Here is a 27,328-nt window from a genome sequence, read left to right on the forward strand (position 1 = left end):
TTAATGGGTTACTGAGATCACATTTTAATTTCCAAACATAATTTTCATCTTATGATAAGTGCTTAATACTTCAACCCGGCTAAATCTCCTTTTACAGGAGAGTCTTCTACTTGTAATAGTTGTGATGGATGGGCAGTCCAGATTTATGTTTCCTGCATAAGTGAGGAAATGACTCAAGGTAGAGGGTCGTGGTTGCATAATAAATCATTTGCAAAGCTAGGATTAGAAGGATGCTTTTTAACTCTTGCTCCTGCTGTCTGGTGCTTCACTCACTAGAGTAATTCCTATGATTTCTGCCAATATGTAGCTCCTGGAAACAACTCATAACTTAGCCCAGTTACCAAAAAGGCAAATATTTGGGAGACAAATTGAAGAGGATGTTTTTCTGGCTAACTCCCAAACAACTTTGTAGAACACTGTATTACTCAATACTTTGTATACCATCCCATGATCATGGTGCCCTGACTTGGCAGTGGACCCTTTACAAGTGGTAAAGGGAGAACAACAACTCAGTTTCTCTCTACTCTTGCCTCCTAGGGAAAATACCTTCAGGACAGGTCACACACTTCCCATTCAAGATGGGTCACTGGGATGGTGATCACTTTTATCGGTGCTCCTTTTCTGTGTGGGAGCAAATACACTAAGACCCACTGAAGCTCTTGGGGCCTGACAACCATTATTTTTCTCTATATAGGAAAAGCTATGTTTCTCCCAATACATATATTTAGTTTTACTTTATTTTTGGACACTCTAAATGATTGTTTCTGTAGTTCCTTAGGACACTCAGATTCAAATTTGCATCCAGCCTCTAATAACACACATACCTTTGGCACTTATTATTGTGCTGGCTTTATTCTTTCCTATACTTGTTTGCTCTCATTCTGATTTCTTCATTACCTTATGTTTCCCCATTATAGAGTGTGTACTTTTATAAGCTTCCCCAAATCCTTGTGGAATGAAATTCCCTTCCCCAAACAATGTCTTAGACAAGTTTTGCTGAACGACTCCCACAAATAGCGTTGCACAATTGTAATGGACTTTCACAAATAAACACTAAGGTGCTTGCTGAATTACTATATTTAAGCCAAGTTAGTGAGGTGGGAGTTTACAAGTAAGTCCTAGAACATCAAGACTCAAAGCCAAGCTATTTCCTTATGTAAAAAGTTCCCTCCTGAGAAAAAAATAAATAAGTAAATTTCCAGTTCAAGATTCCTTTTCAGTTGGGAATTTGTGAGAGCATGGGTGAAGGCACTGTTTCCCAAAGTGTGCCCTATGGAATGTTCATTCCCAGGAATCTTAAAAACAGGAAGAAAAAGAATGAAAAGTATTCTGTACTCACATTTGTGGAAATGTAGAATCAACCAAAGTTATTCAGGTTTCTTACTGCAAAACCTCTCAGACTCTTTAGTATGCAAATATATTCTGGATTTCCCAGAATAGGAGATAGAGCTTAGTTTCCTAAACTCATTTGGCCCCAGACCTGGTTTGTAGAAATGCTGATGCTCTCCCACCTCCTACACTCCCCCCCAACCCCATCATCATGTCAGAGACCATCATGATGGGAGAAGAATCAGTTCTTCAGTTCATCCCCAAGAGCAGGTTTTGTGAGTTAACTACCTAGATGTCTGAGTGATATCACTGTGGGTAATAATTAGTGAAACACTTCCCTGACAAATCAGAACAGATGGGGTGACACTGGAGGAAATGCCCCCACCCTTTACCAGGTGTTCACTGATATTGCTGGATCTGTGGAAGAGGGCAGTGTCTCGAGGGAGTCTGTGACCTGTGGGGTGCAGGACAGTGGCTCTCACCCCACTGGCATCAAGTCTTCTTGATGTTACCAATCAACCCAGCCATATCTATGTGGACTCAGCTTCATATCAGCCCTGCCCACAGACTGTAGGGTACTTTCCTGGTTGGCCATATCTAAGAAGTATTAGGAGACTGGGTTTTATAGGAAGACTGTTCTACAATGGAGCAAGGATCTAGGGTTCATCTTTCTTTTAACTTTAGATTTAGAAGGAAATAAAACAGTTGCCAAGATTCTGTTTGCAAGTGGCCATGGCAAGGAAGATTTTTAAAAATGCAGTTGTGAATCTTTGTTACTGAAAGACAAGTCTCAATTGGTTACTGTTAGTTCTGTTTAATAAGACAAATGGATCCAGCTCACTCAAGAAGAGCCATTGAACTCAACATTCCTTGCCATGTGAGAATATTTTTAATAATATTAGTGAGTATTTTTGAACTCTGATTCAACCCATGTGGGAATTTATTATCTGGCATGTATGTGTTACAGTTATGTTTCCTAGCCTTGAGTGGAATCATTTTGTTTACTGTTTAAATAAATCAAACCATGATCTTTGGAACCCATCACCCAACAGGGTCTCCTTAACCTTCAGAAAGGAAGGAGGCATGTTCTCTTCTAGAAACTAAGGAATGTGGGCTATGGAGCCCTTTGTTCTGGCCATCAGTTCAACTGTGTATGTTAGAATCAAATTGGTAACATCCAAAGAGATAGCAAGGTTCCAAGTCCAAAGTGCCACATCTCTTTTTCTTAAAAAATAGTGATAGTAATATGCCAAATATATAAAAACGGCAAGAATCTTTCTCACCTCCTATGGCACCTGCAATGTTATAGCCCAGAGTCCCCAAATTATCTTCCTTGGAACACTTTTTGTACATTTCAAAACCTGTTGACTGTGGTAGTTAGAGACAACTCTGAGGAATGTGGGAAAGATCCCAGCATGTGGGACACCATCTCAAATGACCCAAAGTTTGTTCTTGTTCTCTGTGGCAACCTTTTGAGTGTAAGAACTTCTTACCCACTGCTTTTAAGGATTAAGGATCTTCCCTCAGCTCTCACTGCCAGAAACAGTCTACCTTTTTTTGCCAGTGGATTTGAACTTGGAAAAACACTTGTATGTTGAAGCAAGACTTGCCTGGGGAGAATTAGGAAGAATGTATCATGGCACCACACCCAGTGAGCAGGCAGTAATTGAAGCACTGCTCCAGTCGATACAGGTACATATTATGAATTACTAGGGAGAGAAACACATTATGCAATACCCCTAACCATTCATTGGTTCAAGACACAGAGATGAGAGACCTGGTCACTGCAGAGTAAATTAGACAAATGTCGCAACAGCAATCTGATGAGCAATAGTAACTCAGGATTCCATGCGGCCTTCCCTCTTCAGTGTGTTCCTATTGCCTTACACAAGCTTTATCTAATTAATCTTCCTTGTGCCCTGTGCGGTGGCAAGGCCCATTATCCTCCATTTGGTAGATGTGGAAATAGAGACATGGAGAGGTTAATTTACACCTGGTGATTTAATGAATCAACATCAAAACCAGAAGTGGTACCTGTTTTTCAAATTCTCAATCTGCTCCCTCCAACATATACTGAAACTTAACTGAACAGAATGTTGCTTTCATTATCATCATATATTACGCAGTTTTGGGTCCATCTCTGCTACTTAGCTTTTCATGTGACCATAAGCAAATTGCTTGATCTCTCTGAGATTATCTGCAAAATGGGTATAACGCTTGCCCTGCTTATCCTCTGGGATTGCCATGGGGCTTATATAAAATGATTGTTTAATTTTTCCAAAAAACATGAAGTTATTTTTCTTACCAATGTTTTACTATTTATTTTCAAATATATGCTATTTTTATACATAATATTTCTGGCAATTTAGGAAAACAAATGACTCCTATAGGCATTTTTACATAATAAAAGTGTGATGACCTTTGAAAACAGATACTCTCTCTGTTTCTTTCTGTCTCTCTTTCTCTCTCTTCCCTCTCTCTCTCTGTCTCTCGCGCACACACACACACACACACACACACACAACCTGGAGGTATATATTTTTTTAATTATTTTTTTTAAGTTTATTTATTTATTTTTGAGAAGGGACAGAGAGAGTGAGTAGGGCGGGGTGCAGAGAGAGAATCCCAAGCAGGCACTGCACTGTCAGCACAGAGCCTACCCAATGTGGGGCTTGAACCCACAGACTCTGAGATCATGACCTGAGGTGAAACCAAGAGTTGGACACTTAACTGACTGAGCCACCCAGGTGCCCCTGGAGATATATTTTTAAAACATTTAAGTAATATCTCTTATTTAAAAAGATAGAAGAATGAACTATACTTAGCACCTTACTCAGGGCCAGATACACAGTGTCTGTTCAGTAAATTTACACTGAATAAATGATGGATGGATTCTTTTTATGAATAATAATTTCAGTGGTTGATATTATAGATGCCAATGTGTAATAGCTAGATTTTCAAAGAAACTGAGATCTAAAGAGCTTATAACAATAAATGCTACTGGTTTTATCAATATTTATCCATTTTATAAGGGATATAATGCAATATTATCCATTGTACTTACTATTAATTGAACTTACTGTATCCATTGTTTATCCATTGAATTCATAATATGGGATAAAATTTGAAATTTTGCCCTTAAGTAATAAAGATAAATGTATATTATGTTAAAGTCCTCAATCATGCAGTTTTCCTGTGACCTTCAGGAATTCACTCATTCTTTCATTTATTCATTCATTCATATAGTTAATAATTGCTTGCACCGTGTCAAGCTTTGTGCTATAACTATGTAAGGATTTTTCTTTCTTTCAAGTAGCTTATTCTTTATCTAGTCTCTCAAAAAGTGCAATTTTATTGAGCTAGTGACTCTACCTGAAGATTCAAAGTCATATAAGTATTTAATCCTAGGCTAAGGTCTCTCTGGGCCACAAAGGTTTAAAAAAAAAAAAAATCCCTATTCAGAGAGACTAGAATCAGGAAGAGGCAGTGTATTTGAGTTTACCTGATGATGGTTGAGGGAACAAGACATCTCCCCTCAGGGAACAGCTCTTGCCCCAAATGGAAAATGCATAAAGTACAAGGACAGTGCTATGCATCCTTGACTTAATGTCATAAAATAATTTAAAAAGCCAGGTTTATGTCATTTATAATTTTAATTACATCTTTTAAAATGCTACTGAGAACAAATTTGCTGAAAAACTACAGGAAGAATAAAAAGGTTTACTTTAATTATTACAAACATACTTCTGAGATTCCTTTCCTTTCCCATGTTTTCTTTATTCTTACCTGGTTATTTGATTGTTTATAGGTGTTGTATCTAGATACACTTGTCTCATTTGGTATTCTTATCATGATGAGAATTTCTTGTTGTGGTGTTTCTTGAGGAGACTTATCATTTAATTGGTCAAAAAGCCTAATAAGTATTCTGCTAATGTGACCCTGTATGTAAAAAGTTAAGAAAAATAGAACACCCCAAATGAATAACTTCATATTTTAAAAAGTCAGAATTTCCTTCCAAGATTCATCATTCATCTCTTTACGGGGGGTAAAGACCAAATTCCTTTCACCTGGAAACACAAAATACCATCTAGGTTGGGTTCCGACCTGCTTGAGGAAAACACAAAGAAGCACAGTGGAAGTTCTCCAATATCTACCATTATTATAATATTTACAAATGTCACCAAGGTAGCCTACAGAATGCTTCCTAAGCCTAATGATGTCAAATGGAAGTAGCTTCATTATTGAAAAGACTGTGACATTTCTTTCTTAACTTATACAATAAATAGAAAACAGCACTTCTGTGGATAGAGCCAACAAGCAGTGTGGTCCTGAATTTATAATGGAAGTGGGTGAAAACCCTTCTGTGGAGGTAAAAAAAAAAGGGGGGGCGGGGGGAAGAAGTAAGGGAAGGTATTGAGGGAAATGGGCATTCTTGGCTGTACCAGTCAGTAAAGAGACACAGCAGTAGGTGAAGGGAGTAGCTGGAGAAAAAGAGAGAAGAGTTGGAAATTGAGTCCAAAGACGGGGTGGTCAGTGGGAAGGAAAGAACAAAAGATTAAGAAATGGAGGAAAGGGGATACTGAGGGATATTAAGTAAATTAGATGAGATGAAGGAAGAGAAAAAGAAGGATGGGGAAGACGTGAAAATAAGAAGTGAGCAAGGCAGGAGAGGGAGAAGGACAAGTGTAAGCTGTCATCCCCCAGGGGTCAGCAAACTAGAGCCTGTGGGCCAAATCCAGTCTGTTGCCTCTTTTTTTTTTTTTTTTTTTAAAGTAAAACTTTATTGGAATACAATCAGGCTCATTAATGTACACACTGTCTATGGCTGCTTCTAGTCTATAATGACAAGAGTTTAGTAATTGTGATGGAGACAGTTATGTCTTACAGCTAAAAATATTCACTATCTGACCCTTCTGGAAAAGTTTGTAGTCTATACTGTTGGCACACTGTAGTGTTGTGCATCAGAATTACCTAGAGGGCATGTTAAAAGAAGGATCGCTGAACCTTATCCCCAGAGTTTCTGATTAAGTAGATCTAAGGTGAGATCTCAAGTTTTTATTTCTAGTAAGTTTCCAGGTGATGCTGATGCTGTTGGTCCAGGAACTGCACTTTGAGAACCACTGCTCGAATCGTTACCTTATATCACACTAATGTTGTTCTGAATAAGGAATTTTGTGAAGAAAGGAAGGGAAAACCAAACTTGATCCCCTTTTTAGATAAACATAGATGTATGGGTTGATATCACAATTTTTAAAAATTCTTTTAGTTTTTATTTTTTATTAAAAAAATTTTTAATGTTTATTTATTTTTAAGAGAGAGAGGGAGAGTGAACAGGGGAGGGGCAGAGAGAGAGGGAGATTCCGAAGCAGGCTCTAGACTCTGAGCTGTCAGCACACTCAAACTGGTGAACTGCAAGATCATGACCTGAGCCAAAGTCGGATGCTTAATTGACTGAGCCACCCAGGAGCCCCTCTTTTTTTTTTTTTTCTTAAGTGGATCTTGAACTGGATCTTTTTAAAATGCCAGTTTTATTCTTAAAACAACAAAAACTGAATCTGATTTAGTTAAAACTTAGCTATTTGGTGGTTTGTTCCTAAAAATGTTTTGTAGTTTGGTCTGATTCAACTCCCTGAAATAACATTGGGATCTGTCAATATTATTATTGGACTGTGTTGATAATGTTGACTGCATCCATTTTATGAGAATAACCTCTCCCCACCTCACTGCCTCTGCATGGAGCCCCTGAGAAACGAAACTATAAGTGAATTGAGATCTTGTTGACCACTCACCAACCTCACTCCCAGACTATGCCGGAGTCTTCTGGCTCCAATTTCTCCATAGAATTGCAAGTTCATTGATAGGTTTTCTCCTGGAGATAGTCATAAATGTTGTCCTAAGTGTGAGACCTTTGGGGCTCATGATACCAAGGAATTTATCCTGCCTAAGCCCTCCATCCCCAAACCCTTAGATCTGTTTTACTTACTTACTTACTTACTTACTTACTTACTTATTTATTTATTGACTTACAAGTGGTGCTGTGGTTTGCATAGTTATAACCTTCCTCTACTTGTGTCCTTAAATCTATACGCTGGCTGTGAATGTGAGTAGCCAGTTATTAGCCCTAATTTTTCATGCTCCGTGTTTGCTGCACAAAAGTTCTGTGAGGGATAGAGAAATGTTTCTCTTTTTCCTGCATCCTGGCATTTACAGATATAAAGAGAAACATAATTTTGGAACCTGAAAGTGCCAGAGACACCTTCAGAATAGAATTGAGTTCAATTTAGAATTAGCAGCTCTTTAAAACGTGTGCTGGTTCATTCCACCTTTGCCCTGCATGGTTACCTCCTTGCACACACGTAACCAAAATGGTCAGGAGACAGGAAAAAAATCCATTTTTACCCACAAGAAAAATATTCAATTTTAATTGTATTTAATTCTGACTTGTTAGTTTTAGAGGATCTCCAGATTATGTGAGACGTTGATGTGTATGAGAAACTATATAATGGATGTCAAAGAAGGATAAATGACATAAATGTATGTCACATGCCTACCTTATTATGGTGAATAAGTGGATGCTTAAGTAAATCAGTTGTTGCAGTAGACCCTTCCTTATCTTAATGAGGGTATGGTTCCGAGTTAAAAGGTAATGGCAAAATAAATAATACAGGCAGTCCATTCTGCGCATGGCACTATGTTAACTAAAATGTGTATACACTTAAACCAATTCCTGATTTGCATGAACCCATTATAACAGGTTAAATATGTTATCAAAAAGTCTGTGTGAAGCATGAACAAACTGCACTTTGGACACGTGGGGGCCTTTAAAAAGTTTTTAAAGAACTTCTGGGATGAATTTTTCTATAAAGTATATCTATAGTAATCACAGTGAGGAATGTTGTGGGTTTAAATGCTTCCAAATTCCTCTAATATTTGAAGGTTATGATCAATGCTAGAGAAACTAAAACTGGACGTCATGTGCCACCTCTTTTCAGATCTTCTTCCCATGATGTCCTTTCCTATTTTTTCCTTCTCTTCCTGTCGTGATCTGGCTTCTCACGAACTATCGTTTCCAGCACTGTCCAGCTCAGCCACACCATCACCTTGATAAATGGCATACAGCGAAGCAGTCATCTGCTCCTGTTGCCCTGCCATCTGCTTTCCATTCAAAGGATCCACTGCACGTGTTTGAGATCAGATAGGAATAAAACCATTTGCAGACCCACACCCGGAGAGAGTGGCTGCCGTTGGGATCTGTGTAACAGGGTTGATCGCTGTTAATGGTGAAGTTTCACTGCAGCTTTTCCAAGGTCTTGCTCTACGTGTCCACTGTGGTAGAATTTTGATGTAGAGGGGTGATGTGAAAAGTTAACAGGCAGTTTGACTGCTACTCTCTAGCTCATTCGGGGAATTGTGCTACAATGAAAGCATTGAAGGTTCACTCCAGATTCACTTGGGTTTAATGTTAGGAGAGACACAGGTCTTTCCGGTGTCAGAAAGAGATGCTGCTTAGAAGGTAGTGGTGAATACTCTGGTGGATTTAAGTTCTCTCCAATTTCTTCTGAATTTCCAAAACTTTAATTCATACCAGTGTTATTTCATGGATTAGTTTCCTACGGCTGCTGTAAAGAATCACCACAAACTTAATGGCTTAAACACACCACCAACTTATTTGAGGTGGGGTTGGGAGATGGGCAAAATAGGAGAAGGGGATTAAGAGGTGCTAACTTCCAGTTATAAAATATATAAGTCATGGGGATGTAAAGTGCAGTATAGGGAATATAGTCAATGATACAACAACTTTGTGTGGTGACAGATGCTAACTAGACTTACCATGGTGATCATTTCATAGTGTATATAAATGTTTAATCACCATGTTGTATACCTGAACCTAATGTAATATTGTATGTCAACTATACTTCAGTTTTAAAAAACCTCCACCAACTTATTATTTTATTGTTCTGGAGATCAGAAGTCTAAAATTTAGTCTTAGTGGGTTAAAAATTAAGGTGTTGGCAGGGCTTCATTCCTTCTGGGGGCTCTAGGAGACTTTGTGTCTTTGCCTTATCTAACATCTAGAGGTCACCTGCTTTCCCTGGCTTTTGGTTTCTTCTTCATCTTCAAAGTCAACAGAGCAACATCTTCCAGTCTCTCTTCTTTTTTTTCCCTCTTTACTTCTGGCCAACTTTCATATGACCCATTCCCTTTTATTTCCAATTTTCTGTATGTAGAGCTGTATTAAGTTACTTAGATCAAATTTCTATTTATTATTCTCTCTGCTAATATATTGATGCATACTTAGCCCAGTTGCTCATACTGTTTTTTGTAGCCTTTCCTCTTTCTTTTTATGTTTAATGAAAACATACTTGTACTGACACCGTTTTTGACGGATTCATGAGGAAGTTAAGGTTTTGCTTTTTAGTCTTCAGTTTGGAATTACTCTTATAGTTTTGAAACCTGCTTTTTTTGGTAATTCATTGCCTCCATATTCCCCCCAAAAGAGCAACCTAGTGTTTTGATATTAGACCTAATTGCAGAAAGGTTTGTGGTTTGCAGTTTGCCTATTTCTTGACATGTGTATGCTATCATCATATTTTATAAAGCAAATGTTAAAGGTTACAAAAACCCTTTACTCTTACAGTTCTTGTTTTCTGTTACCTTAATATTAGGGATATTTATTTATTCCATTATTGGATTTTTAAATAGGAAAAAATGTTGTGTGTATAGGATAATTAAATTAGCTGTTATGCTAAACCAAAAATACTTGCTAGTGTCTGGAAGATTGGCTGCATTTATAATGACTTTGATCACAAAAGAAGATATGTACACTGTGAGAAAAAATAGTTACTATATAGTTAAAAGAAGATAAATAAAAATCATGTGAAATATACCACCCGGGAAATCCCTCCATATTTTTAAGAATACATATAATTATATATTTTTTCGAGGTTACAACTATTCTGGCCATGTTATTTTCTGATCTACTCATTTTAATTGGCAAGATACAAACATTTTCTGTATTATTTGACAAACTTTTTATTAGCTGCATTGTGTTTTATCATATGGATATAGTGTGATCTATTTTTAAAATACTCTAGCAGACATTCTTCCAGCTATTTCCTTAGAATAAGTCCCAGTAAAATAAATTTGTAAGGCAACATGTATTTTTACACTTTTGGATACATAGTAGACCCAGACAGTCATAATCCAGAAGGTAATTTCACAAAACAGAGTTACTACACTTCTTTCCCTTCCCAGGCAAATGCCATAGTGATGTAATTATTGTTTTTTGCTTTGTTTTATTTTTTAATTTCAGGTTACCTTGCACCTCGAAACCTTCCTAGTACTGGCTTCTTCCCGTTCCTGCAAACCCTACTCTGTGACACAGACTCTAAATGCAAAGACACACCATATGGGCCACAAGATCTGCTTCGTAGGAAAGGAATTAATGATGCACTATTTAAAGACAGGTAGGGGCACTTCCCAAGTGTGTTCAGTTGTTTTGAAAGATCAGATCTTATCTCCTTATGAAATATCCAGGACAACCAGGGTTATATATATGACTTTATTTTCTATATCTGCAAATGTGGTGATCTAAATATGAACAAACAAGTTGAGTACACGCTTGTATTACCCTGTTTATGTGGGAGTAAGCATAATCTACTTTGGATGAGTTACCCAAACTTTGCTTTCTAAGATGGGTGGCCAAGGCCCTCCTTAACTTCCCTCAAAGTTTTGTCAGTGACAATTTGTCAGTGACACATTGCCCTAAGATTTGATCACAAGCTTCATATATAGGGCAATTTAGGGGCATTATCTCCTGGAAGAATGACATATTTATACTACTCCATATGGTACTTCTAGATGCAACAGAAACCAGGAGATGCAAATGCAGGAAATTAAAAGTCTAGAAATCAAAGTAATAGAGTTGAAAGCATCCTTAATTCAATAAAACCCTTTAATTGAGGCTCATGTGTGTCCTGTTTTATGGTGTGAGAGGCAGCTGAAGAATAAAGGTAAGAAATCTAGACCATTTACAACATGACTATTTATAATCCCAGTATTCTCTCTTGGGATTCTAAACCTAAAGAGACTCCAGGAGCCCACCTGTCTGTAGAACTGAAAACAAAGTTGTAATCTGGGTCAACCATGAGATAATTCTGGTACAAATTATTTTGAAGTGTTTTTCAAAGAAAGATTATATTTATCCCTACTCAGAGATATTTGGTTCTGAAATACTTTAAGAGAGAGCAACTGCAAGCTGTTTAGCATAAAATATATCAAGAATTGCCATAGGAAATGACTCAGAACACACAATTGTTGAGTTGCTAATTCACATTGGTTTTGTTATTTCAATAATTTAATCAGTCTTGATGCTTAAAATATTATGATGTTCATTCATTTATTAATTTATTCAAGAAATAATGACTGGGAAATTTCTGTGTGCTAGACATCATTCTAGGCACTGTGATACAGAATGAATCAGACAAATCTTGTATGTTACTTGCATCCTAATGGAAAAGCAAGCAAAAAAATGAGCAATCAAATAAATAAATAAATAAATAGCATAATTAATGATAATAACAATTGTGCTAGCAAGAAAAGAAAGCAGGTTATAAGCTAGAAGTTGAAAGGTGGGAAGTGAATAGGGTGGCAAGAGAAGGCCTCTGCTAACAGGTGGCATTTGGGTAGAGACCAGCAAAGACAGGAAGAGACCAGCAACAGCATATGAAGAGAGTATTCCAGGCAGAGAAACAGCAAAGAATCCTCAGGTGGAGATAAGCCTGACCATTTAGAGGAACAGAAAGTTGGCTAATATTTGTAAAACATAGTGAGAGATGATACAAGGGGTTGGGGATATGTCGAAAAGAAATGCAGAAAACATGTACATGCAGAATCGAACATGTAGAAAAAGGGAAGGGATTTGCATCTTTTTTTAGTATAATGAGAAGCCATTGGAAAGTGGTAAGCAGGGAGATGACATGACATATTGTGTATGAAGCCAGTGTGTTCCAAGTGCATACCTCAACTAACACTAGTTGCCTTATCTCTGTGAGGAGACCAAAAGCTAACTAGAGCCTATGCCCTCTTAGTAAACAGAGTAGAGGAAGGATGGAAGCATGGCATCTTGGTTGTTCACCTAGTTCACAGATGGTCTGTGTGTCCCCATGTGAGTGGTTAATGAAGCATGATCCATGCCCATGTTCTAATAGGGGAAGGAATATATTAAACCCATCATTATAATGGGAGAGAGTGCAATGAAAAGTACCAGAAAGATGTTGAAGGAAGACACTCCATATTTAAAGTAGAGACAGCTTTCAGGTGGGATAATCAGGTTGATCTTCATGAAGGAGTTGTACCTGTGATAGACATTACACGAAGCAAGGGTTAGAGAGGACATGGGAAAAATTAATGTCCCTTATTTACAAAATGAATTGCAGCTCTCCTGGGGCTATCAACTTTATACCTTTTTTTTTTTTTCATGAAGAAGTAAGTGACAATGAGAGAAATTGTGAAAAATATCTAAGACTATATAAATATACCTTCCTAAAAAAGAGTATTTTTCTGTGTGATGTCATATAGAGCCACACTCATAGAGTTGCCTGAGATGAGCCACTGAGTTGGTTTTAGAACTAGGATTAAAGTCCAGCTTTATTTTATCCTTTGTTGATGATTCTCTAGGCAGATGGACATATCTGCTTTTTTTGTTTTATTCTAGCCCCCAGGTACTTTGTCTGGCTCAAACTGTATATTGCTGTATATTCAGTATTTTCTCTAAACTACCACATAATTGGAACTTAATTTAGAAAATTATGTACAATAATAAAATTGCATTAATGATATTTCCCACCATGCTATTAACTTTTATGGTTTATACAGCCGTGCAGTGAAACGGGGGCATGGCTACTGGGTTAGCGGTTCCGCTAAATTGCTTCCCTTTGGTAAAGGAAGATTCACCAGCATAGCATCATTAAGGGAACAAAATAGTCTTTTTCTGTTTTGTAAGTGAAGGGAAGAAAATGCCATCTTTGGCCTCATCAAAAGACACCCGCCATGTTTATTTGAATAGAATGCTCTTCTGAAAGTAGTGATCACACTGCAGTCACTGCTTGCTGGCCAGTCGCCAGGTAGTTTGAGGTTTTTGCACTGGCACCAGCCCTCTGTTATTAAATTCATACTTTTTTAGGCATTATCTTTAGGATGATGTGCTTTAAAATAAAAATCCAATACTATACTCAGCATCAACTCTAAGTAGCTGTCTGGAAAAAGAAACATTACATTTATGGTTCCCCTGCTCATTTGTATAACAGATGATCCAACATCATGGGACTTACCCTTGTGGTCCTTCCTCCCTCTGCACTGCCTCTAAGAATATATCAGAACAGTGGGGGCCCCTGTCTGTGCCATTGCTCACACAGCTGGTGAATGTGAAGATCATCCTCCAGGGCTCACAGGGTCATTATCTGGAGAAGTGATTCAGCATTCCTAAAAATCATGTGGGAGAATTGCTTCTATGGATTTGCTCCCTATCTCTGTCATGCCAACACGCTTCTATGACTTGTGGTTTCCAACTCATACCTCTGCTCCTATTGAATGGCTTTTACAGAACTTTTAACATAGTTAATCGTATCTTATTCAGGGATAATTTTAAAGTGCCAAGGCTTTTGTTTAGTACCAAAAAATATGGTTGTGTTTAGAAATTGACCTAAAGATATCATTGGGAATATAAGGTAAGTGGAAGTAGAACAGATATGTGTCCTCATTTGACTGTACAGATGATGTGAGATGTATGGGTTTCACATTGTATTAATTTCAGAGCAATTTATAGCTATGTTTTAATCATTTTAGAATCATTTGTTCATGTTAAAATAAAGGGTTAAAATTTTATTTCTCAGAAAGCAAAGTGGGAGGATATCTTAGCTGCCATGCAGGCAAAATTATTAATTTATTGAGTAAGAATGTATTGAATACGTACCACATGCTGGAGATGATGCAATTCACTGCAGATATGAACGTGAATAAGGCACATCCTATGCTCTACACAAACTTACAATCAAGTGAGAGAAAGAGCGAGACAGGCAAATAGGTAAATTACCATATAACATGGTAAATGTGATGAGCGTTTGTTTGGGTCTCACTGGGCCCAGAACATGAGACAACAAAAGGGGAATAGTTACAACAGGTACTTGAAGACATTGTTTTTGCCTGAGGAATATGGATCTAGGAAGATATATTGGAATATATCTTGGAGATATATATATGATTGTAATAGAGAGAGGTTTGGGTAGGGCAATGTCAGGAGGGTTCTCCGGAGGCCTTAAGGGTGTGATCATTAAGGGCAGATAGAGTGGTGGATACCAGACTGGAGGAAGCTGTGTTTGAGTTGGGCCATAGAGAAAGAATCCCAGAATTTAATGAAAGAGAGAAATAAATAGAGGCCCTTCCATAGCTTAGAAGAATAGGCAAATAGTGATGGAAAAATTTATAACTTCCCTTGTAGTGCTGCCAAATTAATCAACTTGTTTCAGGACTAGGAGCAGGTAGAACATGATCTGTGTAGTGTCACCTGGAAGGTACTGTGCTGTTATCTCCCTCATATTCTATATGTTTCTTATACACATCTACTCACTAAGACATTTCCTCATCTGCCTGTCGTAGTGCCTTTAACAGCTTCTGGATAGGTACTAGTTCGGATATATATTGTATCTCCAAAGTCCCTCCTAAGCATATAAAAATATCCTAGGGCAGAGGAACATATTAAGACATTTAAAAATTTTAACGTCTTAACTGGTATAGATTGTTGGATTGGTTAGTGGTCCACCTAGAAAAGATGTCCATTTTAAACATGGGCAGGTAGGGATTGTATCTGCAGCACGGACAGCCCTGAAAGAATGAACGTTAGAATGAAATTGAAGAAAACAGTGAAAAAAATTAAGATTTTCCTGTGAATGACATCAGCTTGGGGGTAGCCAGGAAGGAAAGCTGTGTCAAGTCACTGCGGGGGGCCTCACGGCCATACAGTGTCCTTATTTATAATTAAAAGTCAATAATGAATGTCTTCTGAAGCTGGGATCAGAATTGGCCTAGAGCACATCTCACATCTTCTTTCCAGGTGTCACTATATACCTGTGTGATCATTCTGGGGACAAAAGGGAAAAAATATAAAAAGTTTAACTAACCCTTGGAAGCAAAAAAGAATGTCAGAATTTTCTTTCTAGGACTTGCCATATGTGGCTTCCCTGAAAGCAGTTCTTTTTATAGACAAAATTTACCATGGTGCACATGGATACCACCTACACAGGTAATCTTCCCCACTCACAGGAAATAGACATCAAGTATGAGTGCATAAATTCTACCATTATGATGATATCTATAAATGTGGCATTTCACAAATGTAACTGTTGGTAGACATGTCTGAGAAGACGTAAAATCTACTCTGGGCCTAATTTCCCTTCCAGTATCTTAAATTTAACATTTTGAGTCTGAGATATTTCTTTTATTGAATTCCATTCCAAAACAGGGGCCTATAAATGTCACTGAGGTATAATCTACTTCATCAGCATCATGGAGGAGAATCCCTTAGCCATCTCCATGGTACCGTACAAATGTCTGGGTCCCAGAAAAGGTGGTTAACTGATACCATGGGCCACTTGCAAATTTAATTCAGGCTTTCTTGCCCCACTTAGAGAGTTGGATTTTCTGGACTCAGGTGAGCCTGTGTGCTGGATTCAGGCGGCTTCTAAGTTTTGCGTTTGCTTTAATATTCTTCCCAGAGATACCCAGTATGAGATAGATTCTCTGAGGCTTCCTCAGAGCTTTTGGAGTTCTTGAATAGGATTTTTAAGTCTCCTGACTTCATCGTAGAGGGTGGGAATGGGGATAAGTCATCGCAGAATAAATTCACTTATCTGTAATAGCCTGTTGGAGGGTTTTTCAATGTCAGAACTATTCCTACTTGGGGCCAGATAATTCTTTGTTGTGCTATCATTATAGGATGGTCAGCAGCATCCCTACCCTTTACCCACTAGATGACCATAGCACCACGCCCTCTAGTTGTGACAGTCAAAAACTATGTCTTTAATCATTGCCAAATATCTGCTGGGAGGGGGGCCAAAATGGCCCCAGTTGAGAACCACTGGTCTAGTGGAAAGGTGAAGGATAAATTTTAAGGTAGCAAGGTATTTATATTAAGGTTGTGATTCAAGGATCTTGCTCTATAAGAAACACAAATTATATCTCTCATTTTAACAGCCCCTATCATGTGTTACTGTCCCCTGTACATGTCCTTACCTAGCTAATATTATTAGTGTATTATAATCCCAGGTCTTTATTTGACTATTCCATTATGTTAGTGGGAGTTTAATAAATATTGGTGAATTAATCAATGAATATGGTAGGTACAGTGCATGATTATACATTGTTGTCTGCCATGCCATTCCTGAGTGTTTTCTCTTTTTTCTTTTTTTTTTTTGTCCTTTTTTAAATTATTATTATTTTTTAATTTACATCCAAATTAGTTAGCATATAGTGCAACAATTATTTCAGGAGTAGATTCCTTAGTGCCCCTTACCCATTTAGCCCATCCCCCATCCCACAACCACTCCAGTAACCCTCAGTTTATTCTCCATACTTCTGTTTTGTCCCCCTCCCTGTTTTTATATTATTTTTGTTTCCCTTCCCTTATGTTCATCTGTTTTGCCTCTTAAAGTCCTCATATGAGTGAAGTCATATGATTTTTTTACTTTCTCTGACTAATTTCACTTAGCATAATACCCTCCAGTTCCATCCACAGTTGCAAATGGGAAGATTTCATTCTTTTTGATTGCCAAGTAATACTCCATTATGTGTGTGTGTGTTGTGTATATATATATATATATATATATATATATATATATATATATATATATCACATTTTCTTTATCCATTCATCCATTGATGGACATTTGGGCTCTTTCCATACTTTGGCTGTTGTTGGTAGTGCTGCTATAAACATTGGGGTGCATGTGTCCCTTCGAAAGAGCACACCTGTATCCCGTGGATAGATGCCTAGTAGTGCAATTGCTGGGTCGTAGGGTGATTCTATTTTTAGTTTTTTGAGGAACCGCCATACTGTTTTCTGGGGTGGCTGCACTAGCTTGCATTGCCACCAACAACGCAAAGGAGATCCTCTTTCTCCGCATCCTCGCCAACATCTGTTGTTGCCTGAGTTGTTAATGTGAGCCATTCTGACAGGTGTCAGGTGGTATCTCATTGTGGTTTTGATTTGTATTTCCCTGATGATGAGTGATGTTGAGCATTGTTTCATGTGTCAGTTGGCCATCTGGATGCCTTCTTTGGAGAAGTGTCTATTCATGTCTTTTGCCCATTTCTTCACTGGATTCTTTGTTTTTTGGGTGTTGAGTTTGATAAGTTCTGTGTAGATATTGGATACTAACCCTTTATCTGATATGTCATTTGCAAATATCTTTTCCCATTCTGTCAGTTGCCTTTTAGTTTTGCTGATTGTTTCCTTTGCTGTGCAGAAGCTTTTTATTTTGATGAGGTCCTTTTTTGCTTTTGTTTCCCTTGCCTCTGGAGATGTGTTGAGTAAGAAGTTTCTGTGGCCAAGATCAAAGAGGTTTTTGCCTCGAGGATTTTGATGGCTTCCTGTCTTACATTGAGATCTTTCATCCATTTTGAGTTTACTTCTGTGAGTGGCATAAGAAAGTGGCCCAGGTTCATTCTTCTGCATGTCGCTGTCCAGTTCTCCCAGCACCACTTGCTGAAGAGACTGTCTTTATTCCATCGGATAGTCTTTCCTGCTTTGTCAAAGATTAGTTGGCCATATGTTTGTGGGTCCATTTCTGGGTTCTCTATTCTGTTCCATTGATCTGAGTGTCTGTTTCTGTTCCAGCACCATACTGTCTTGATGATTACAGCTTTGTAGTATAGCTTGAAGTCTGGGATTGTGATGCCTCCCACTTTGGTTTTCTTTTTCAAGATTGCTTTGGCTATTCTGGATCTTTTTTCTTCCATACAAATTTTAGGATTATTTTTCTAGCTCTGTGAAGAATGCTGGTGTTATTTTGATAGGGATTGCATTGAATATGTAGATTTCTTTGGGTAGTATCGATATTTTAATAATATTTGTTCTTCCTATCCAGGAGCATGGAATCTTTTTCCATTTTTTTTTTGTGTGTGTGTGTCTTCTTCAATTTCTTTCATAAGCTTTCTATATTTTTCAGTGTATAGATTTTTCACCTCTTTGGTTAGATTTATTCCTAGGTATTTTATGGGTTTTGGTGCAACTGTAAATGGGATCGATTCCTTGATTTCTCTTTCTGTTGCTTCATTGTTGGTGTATAGGAATGCAACCAATTTCTGTGCATTGATTTTATATCCTGCGACTTTGCTGAATTCATGAATCAATTCTAGGAGTTTTTTGGTGGAATATTTTGGGTTTTCCATAAAGGGTATCATGTCATCTGCAAAGAGTGAAACTTTGACCTCCTCCTGGCCGATTTGGATGCCTTTTATTTCTTTGTGTTGTCTGATCACAGAGGCTAAGACTTCCAATACTATGTTGAATAACAGTGGCAAGAGTGGACATCCCTGTCTTGTTCCTGACCTTAGGGGGAAAGCTCTCAGTTTTTCCCCATTGAGGATGATATTAGCGTTGGGTCATTCATATATGGCTTTTATGATCTCAAGATATGCTCCTTCTATCCCTACTTTCTTGAGGATTTTTATCAAGAGAGGATGCTCTATTTTGTCAAATGCTTTCTCTGCATCTATTGAGAGGATCATATGGTTCTTGTCCTTTCTTTTATTGATGTGATGTATCATGTTAATTGTTTTGCAGATATTGAATCAGCCCTACATCCCAGGTATAAATCCCACTTGGTCGTGGTGAATAATTTTTTTAATGTATTGTTGGATCCAGTTGGCTAATATCTTGTTGAGGATTTTTGCATCCATGTTCATCAGGGAAATTGGTCTATAGTTCTCCTTTTTAGTGGGGTCTCTGTCTGGTTTTGGAATCAAGGTAATGGTGGATTCATAGAGTTTGGAAGTTTTCCTTCCATTTCTATTTTTTGGAACTGCTTCAAGAGAATGGGTGTTAACTCTTCCTTACATGTTGGGTAGAATTCCCCTGGAAAGCCATCTGGCCCTGGACTCTTGTTTTTTGGCAGATTTTTGATTACTCATTCGATTTCTTTACTGGTTATGGGTCTGTTCAAATTTTCTATTTCTTCCTGTTTCAGTTTTGATAGTGTATATGTTTCTAGGAATTTGTCCATTTCTTCCAGATTGCCCATTTTATTGGCATATAATTGCTCATAATATTCTCTTATTATTGTTTTTATTTCTGCTATGTTGGTTGTGATCTCTCCTCTTTCATTCTTGATTTTATTTATTTGGGTCCTTTCCTTTTTGTTTTTGATCAAACTGGCTAGTGGTTTATCAATTTTGTTAATTCTTTCAAAGAACCAGCTTCTGGTTTCATTGATCTGTTCTACTGTTTTTTTGGTTTCGATAACATTCATTTCTGCTCTAATCTTTATTATTTCCTGTCTTCTGCTGGTTTTGGGTTTTATTTGCTGTTCTTTTTCCAGCTCCTTAAGGCATAAGGTTAGGTTGTGTATCTGACATCTTTCTTCTTTCTTTAGGAAGGCCTGCATTGCTATATACTTTCCTCTTATGACTGCCTTTGCTGCATCCCAGAGGTTTTGGGTTGTGGTGTTATCATTTTCATTGGCTTCCATATACTTTTTAATTTCCTCTTTAACGTCTTGATTAACCCATTCATTCTTTAGTAGGATGTTCTTCAGTCTCCAAGTATTTGTTACCTTTCCATATTTTTTCTTGTGGTTGGTTTCGAGTTTCATCACTTTGTGGTTTGAAAATATGCACGGTATGATCTTGATCTTTTTGTACTTACTTAGGCCTGATTTGTGTCCCAGTATATGGTCTATTGTGGAGAATGTTCCATGTGCACTGGAGAAGAATGTATATTCTGCTGCTTTAGGATGAAATGTTCTGAATGTATCTGTTAAGTCCTTCTGGTCCAGTGTGTCATTCAAAGCCATTGTTTTCCTTATTGATTGATTAGATGATCTGTCCATTGCTGTGAGTGGGGTGTTGAAGTCTCCTATTTTTATGGTATTACTATCGATAAGTTTATGTTTGTGATTAATTGAGTTATATATTTAGGTGCTTCCACAGTTGGCACATAAATGTTTACAACTGTTAGGTCTTCTTGGTGGATAGGCCCCTTGATTATGATATAATGCCCTTCTGCATCTCTTGTTACAGTCTTTATTTTAAAGTCTAGATTGTCTGATACAAATATGACTACTCCAGCTTTCTTTTGTTGCCCGTTAGCATGATAGATGGTTCTCCATCCCCTTATTTTCAATCTGAAGCTGTCTTTAGGTCTAAAGTGGGTCACTTGTAAACAGCATATAGATGGATCTTGTTTTCTTATCCATTCTGTAACCCTGTTTCTTTTGATTGGAGCATTGAGTCCATGGACGTTTAGAGTGAGCACTGAAAGATATGAATTTATTGCCATTATGAAGCTTGTAGGGTGTTTTTTCTTTTAAGGACAGACACAGGTATGCAACAATGGAGGGAAAGCTAAGCTATTAAAAACAAACAAACAAACAAACAAAAATAACACAATTTCCTTAGCTATCTTTTCTTCTATTTAAAAAAAATTAATGTTTATTTATTTTTGAGAGACAGAGACAGAGTATGAGTGGGCAGTGGGAAGAGAGAGAGGGAGATACAGAATCTGAAGCAGGCTCCAGGCTCTGAGCTGTCAGCACAGAGCCCCATGTGGGGCTTGAACCCAGAGACCATGAGATCGTGACCTGAGCCAAAGTTGGATGCTTAACGAACTGAGCCACCTAAGTGCCCCTTGGGGTTTCCATTTTAAGAGCTTAAAGACAATAGTTTTTAAAATTTTTTTTTAACGTTTATTTATTTTTGGGACAGAGAGAGACAGAGCATGAACTGGGGAGGGGCAGAGAGAGAGGGAGACACAGAATCGGAAGCAGGCTCCAGGCTCTGAGCCATCAGCCCAGAGCCTGACGCGGGGCTCAAACTCACGGACCGTGAGATCGTGACCTGAGCTGAAGTCGGACGCTTAACCGACTGAGCCACCCAGGCGCCCCAAGACAATAGTTTTTTGTGCAGTGGCAATGGACATATGCTATCACACCACATTTTGTAAATGCAAAATAAAACTGGGAGGAATTTGCAGGCAGTTGAACAGCAAAGCCCACATGATATCCTGATCTCTCACCCCAACAAAAAGGCAAACCAAGGCCACATACAGGAAAGGGACCACCTCCCCACTCCTGTAATATGGAATGGGTGGTGACCATGTAACCACGGGTACTTCCTGATCAAGGACAGGTCCTATTAGGAGAGAAGCATCTGTAGTTCCTTGTCTGGAAGCTGACATTTTATTGTTGAGCAAATGCAGACTTGCTGAGCCAGAGGCTTGCTGGGAAGGAGATGAGCTTTTTTTCTTTGGTCTTTAAAGAATATTTGAAGGAGTAGTTTTAGGACCCTTCTCTGAATGTGGGAAGATGGGCAAAGTGTCCTCTGTCTCTTAACTTACATTTTCTTTGTTTCCTATCACCTCTTCTTCTGTTTTTCTTTCCAGCTCTCCTATATTATTCAGTCTCTGTTTTCTCTTGCTCCCTGTTTGCTCATGTTGATCTTTGTCATTCTCCTTTTGGTTTTTGTTGCTGTCCCTATTCCTTAAAATTTTTATGAAGGTAGTTTTCCCCTTTATTTTCAAAATGTGTTGATATTCAATAGTCCTCCTTATAGCATTTCAAGCTGAACTAAAAAAAAAATGTTGAGAAAAAGAAAAGTGAACCTGACTTTCTCAAACTTTCTAAAACTTCTGTTTGAGAGAAGGGAAAAGGTACAGGTCAATTCTTATTTTTATCTGAGCAGTTTTCCCATCCAAATAGTCAGCATAAGGAATGTAAAAAGATTTTGGGGAGTACAGTCATGGTCATGAATAATTCAAATATACATTAAGAATGCAGAACTTTTGGAGCAACCAGTGCATTTTATAGAGAATATTGGAAAAACACTAGGGAATGAAAACAAATATCACCTCTTCTTACCATTTTTACTAAAAGGACACACTAAAAAAGAAAAAAAAAACAGATTTTTTTCCCAATTATAAATCACAGTGTACCCTGGAACCATGATTCAGATCTTGTTTCTAAAAAGGAAGTTAAATTGAAATCTCAACCGTAAGTGGAACTTCTTGCTTTTTCACTATTATATTTTTATATCCGTCCTTATGTATCTTAAGTAAGCTTTTTTATAAACAAGTACACAAAGTTCACCAACTTTTAGGAATTCCAAAAAGTGTTCACATCCAGGCATCGGACTGATTTCAGTCTTGAAATATGTACATTTATTTTGGACACTTAGTTTAGATATATCATGTTTTCCAGAAAGTATGATTATCTCCATTTTAATAATCAACTAAAGAGGAAGTGAATTTTTAAAAAGAAGGTTCCTAAAGGTCCAGTAATGTTTCCTTCCCAAAGCTACTGTGACCATGATAAAGCAGGGATTCGTGGCACCACAATGCTATGTTGCCGCATTGATGCATCCAGTACAATAAAAAGTCTACTTACATCATCATACATTCCTTCAACACCTGGTGCCACCTGTAATGGCAACAGCCACAGAGCTTGGCACAGACTAGACATTCAATAAAGGTGTGTTCTTTTCTTTCTTCCTTGAATCTGTCTTGTAAAGACATCTTTTCTTTTCTTTTCTTTTCTTTTCTTTTCTTTTCTTTTCTTTTCTTTTCTTTCAAGGTTAACAAATAAGCATACCTTTGTTTCAGTCCCTGAAGCACAAGCATCGTTGAGCTCTCATCTCTTTGGAATCCCTCATCTTTTTAAATGAAATGTGTATATATATATATATACATATATATATATGTGTATATATATATATATGTATATATATATATAATATGGTATAATATCATATATATCATCTATATCCTATATAGATATATATATCATATATAGATATGATATATATCTATATGACATATATATGTATCATACATATATGATATATATATGTATCATAATTATTTCCAATATTTAACTCTAATGTTTTTTAAAAATAATTTCCTTTTTACAAGATAAAAGTAAAAATAACTAAACATCATCCAGGTCATTTTGTCTGAATAAAAATTTACCTTGTAGGAGAGCGTCTGTATTCATTGGTGTGTGGTTAGGTGAGTTCTTCCATTACAATCCTAGAAAGTAAATTAAAAATTTGAAAGTCCTTGGAGAGCCCTGGTATCTGCCACATAATACATTGCTGTAACTAACTGAAATTAATGTGGGTGAAGTTATAGAGTTCTTGCTTTTTCTTCTCTAGTGAAATTCTGAGAAAGTCATCCAACCTGGAGAAGGACAGCAATTTATCACTCCAGAGCACCAAAGTTCCAGAAAGAAGGCACACATCACCGGGTAAGCTATTCTCTTCTCTCGAGTTTAGAGCAGGCCTTTTGGAACAGCCAGCAAGGTCTAGTCTTTGAAAGGGTTAAACTTTTAACTTTTCAAACAGAGATGGAATGCCTAGAATATTCCTCAGAGATCTAAATGTTCCTTAAGGTTGCCTGAGTGTGGCAGTGCAATTATGCAAAGTTCTTGAGATAATTGGAAATTAAGTTCTTACTAAAATACTTTCTAGGAGCAAAAGCCTAGATGGTGCGAAATATGATGTTGAGAATTGCTCACTTTCCCAGAATCGGCTAGGGGCTGTAGTTGTCTGCAATTAGATGATGCTGGGATGGTTAGAAAGCCCAGTAATAAAAAATGACCATTTGCAACAACATGGGTGGACCTAGAAGGTATAACGCTAAGTGAAGTAAGTCAGTCAGAGAAAGACACATGCCAAATAATTTCACTCCTATATGGAATTTAAGAAACAAAACAAGTGAGCAAATAAGGAAAAAGGAGACAAACCAGAAACCTTTCTTAAATACAGAGAACAAACTGGTGGTTGCCAGAGGGTGGTGAGTGGGGGAAGGGGTGAAATAGATAAAGATCACTTACCTGATGAGCACTGAGTAATGTATGTAAGTATTGAATCACCCTATTGTACACCTGAAACTAATACAATGCTCTATGTTAATATCATTTCAATTTAAAACAAAGAAAAAATTACTGGATGAAGTCCTGGAAATTTGCCCAAACTGTTCATTTCACAGATGAGGAATATGAGGCCCGACCAAGTTCTCTGCCCTGTCTATGCCCATCCAGCAGACCTGCTACTAGAGCAGCAGCCAAGCCAGGACTCTTTCCACTCCGCCCTTGTTCCTCCCCAGCAGTGCTCAGTATCAGTCTTTCAGCGGGACTGTGTGCTTCCTTTACAGCTGCGCCAGGGGCCCTCCCAGTTTAGTGTGCAGAAAACCTTCTGGTTGAACTACCTGAGCCTTACACCAAGTAATTCTGATGCAGATTGCCTTAAGAAACTCATTAGAAGCCATAAATCGCTGATAAACTCTCAAAAAAGCAGGACTGTTTTATATTCGTTTGACAAATATGTATAGGATGCCCACTATCATGTAAGCTCGGTCCTATGTCCTGGGGATATATTAGTGAACAAAACAAAGATTCCTGTATGTTTGGAACATGATTGGTGCTCTGAAAAAAAAAAAAAAAAGTACCTTTAAAAATGCCATGGAATATTTAAGATTCTATAACATTGTGTAAATTGGTACAGCCACTGTGGAAAACAGTATGGAGGTTCCTTAAAAAATTAAAAATAGAAATACCACATTATCCTATAATTCCGCTACTGGGTGTTTACTCAAATAAAATGATATGCTAATTTGAAAAGATATATGCACCCCTGTGTTTATTGCAGCACTATTTACAATAGCCAAGACATGGGAACAACCAAAGTGTTCAATGGATACATGAATAAAGATATGGTGTACGCACACACACAGATATATATATATATGTACACACTGGAATATTATGCTACCATAAAAAAGGATAAGTAAGATCTTTCCATTTGCAATAACATGGCTGGACATAGAGGGTATTATGCTAAGTGAAATAAGCCAGACTGAGAGAGATAAATACCATATGATTTCACTCATAAGTGGAACCTAAAAAACAAAACAAAATAAAACTAATGAATAAACAGACAAAAAGAACTAAACCGATAAAGACAGGTCACCAGACAGATCACCAGACAGATTGCCAGAGGGAAGGGGGAGGGAGGACAGACAAAATGAGTGAGAGGGAGTGAGAGATACAGGCTTTCAGTTATGGAATAAACAAGTCACAGGAATAAAGGACACAGAACTGGAAATAGGGAATAAAGTCAATGATGTTGTAATAGTGTTGTATGGTAACAGGCAATAACTACACTTGTGAGCATAGTATACCATATGGATTTGTTGAATCACTATGTTGTAGACCTAAAACTAATATAACCTTGTGTGTCAACTACCCCCCCAAAAACAAAACAAAACAAAACAAAATAACTATGACATTAAATAACATTCCAATACAAGTTGATGAACCAAATGAAAAAGGTCCTGTTGTGTTAATGTAAGAGGAATACGATGGTGAGTGGTTCTGAGGAGTTAATGTTCTATCGTGAATGATCTGAGGGTATTTGGCTGAGTAGCTTAAAGCACAGTAGAAATAAGATTATAGTGTTGTGGTCTAGTAAGCTTTGCTTTGCTCAGTAGCCACAGATTATGTCTCTTACCCTCTCCACTCATCTCACAAATGTATCGCCTGGTCCAGAGGAATCAGTTGGTAAATTCTTCAGCCCCACAGGCATTATAATAAAACGTAGGCCCTACTGATGATAGATCACTGGATTTTTGAATACTAAGATTCTTTGCTGTGAGGATAACTAACTGTCTAAAATGTATAAAAGGTAACATACTGGCTTACTGAACATCCATGCTCTGGGGATGAACATAATCTTCTAGCTAATGCTCCTAACCGAGAACACCCCACCACATCATAAATAGTACTAGATGAGGCTACTTTGAGAATTGCTTAATTAGAGTATACTGTAGTCTGGACTAATTGCTTCATCCCATTTATTTGATCTGAAATATCTTTCAGAAAACACTTTGGGGAGGAAGGAATTTATGATCCTAAGCAGATTTTAGCCTCCCAATTGAATAATTAAAAAGAAAACCATTATCACCAGATGTGCATTGGCAGATCCTTTGAACAGATGTTAGATATGATGGATCTGTGGAGCTCGTGGAGACACCTCAAATCCTCCAGGCCTGCACAGAAATGATGTACTTTATTAGGCAATAATATTGGTGATGAAGTTTAATGACATAAACTGGAATGAAAGCAAATGACATCTAAGCTGATTGGAAAAAACCCAAGAGCAGACCAAAACCATCACAATTTTATGTGAAAAGAAATAATGATGAAATTTGCTGTTTTACCAGTTCAAAATTTTCATGGAAGATGCATATTGAGCACATTCTTGCTTTGGGGTATATAAGGGCACAAGTGATATTTACGGATTCTTGTGTGAATCTGTCCATTTTTGTGTGTCTATTTAGAATGCTAATCTGTTCTTTTTTCTATTGCAGCCACAGTATTTCCCAGTACCAGTTCTAATTTGGAAAGTATGGGAACAGATACTTTCAATGGTAGTCAAATCCTTGCCCGAATCCTTGGTTTGGAAAAGGTAATTTCACTCAGTTTTGTAATGGACTGATAATAAATAGCAGTTGAACAAATACCTTAATAAAAGGAATTCCCAAACAGGAAGAGATTTGGGACACCCTCCCATTTGGAGTAATATCTCAGGGAAATTCTTTTCTTAGGAGCTCTTCCATAAAAAGCTTAATTCTCGGGGCGCCTGAGTGGCTCAGTTGCTTAAGCATACGAATTCGGCTCAGGTCGTGATCTCACGATCTGTGGGTTTGAGCCCTGCATTGGGCTCTGTGCTGACA

At 37.6% G+C, this 27,328-nt stretch overlaps 1 protein-coding gene across 3 annotated transcripts in view; it reads left to right on the top strand.

Annotated features, from left to right (window-relative positions):
- Window positions 1–27,328, top strand: part of ABCA12 (ATP binding cassette subfamily A member 12) — a 272,411-nt gene that overhangs the window by 143,026 nt on the left and 102,057 nt on the right. For all 3 annotated transcript variants that reach the window (XM_019446082.2, XM_019446080.2, XM_019446081.2), the window contains exons 3-5: window positions 10,643–10,796; window positions 23,749–23,840; window positions 26,963–27,060. In XM_019446082.2, coding sequence (XP_019301627.2) covers window positions 27,001–27,060 — 60 coding nt within the window. In that variant the 5' untranslated portion in view covers window positions 10,643–10,796; window positions 23,749–23,840; window positions 26,963–27,000. The remainder of the gene's footprint in view (window positions 1–10,642; window positions 10,797–23,748; window positions 23,841–26,962; window positions 27,061–27,328) is intronic.

The sequence above is a fragment of the Panthera pardus genome, unplaced genomic scaffold, assembly GCF_024362965.1.
Source record: "Panthera pardus isolate Hobbes unplaced genomic scaffold, ASM2436296v1 HiC_scaffold_10, whole genome shotgun sequence".
Classification (NCBI taxonomy): Eukaryota; Metazoa; Chordata; class Mammalia; order Carnivora; family Felidae; genus Panthera; species Panthera pardus.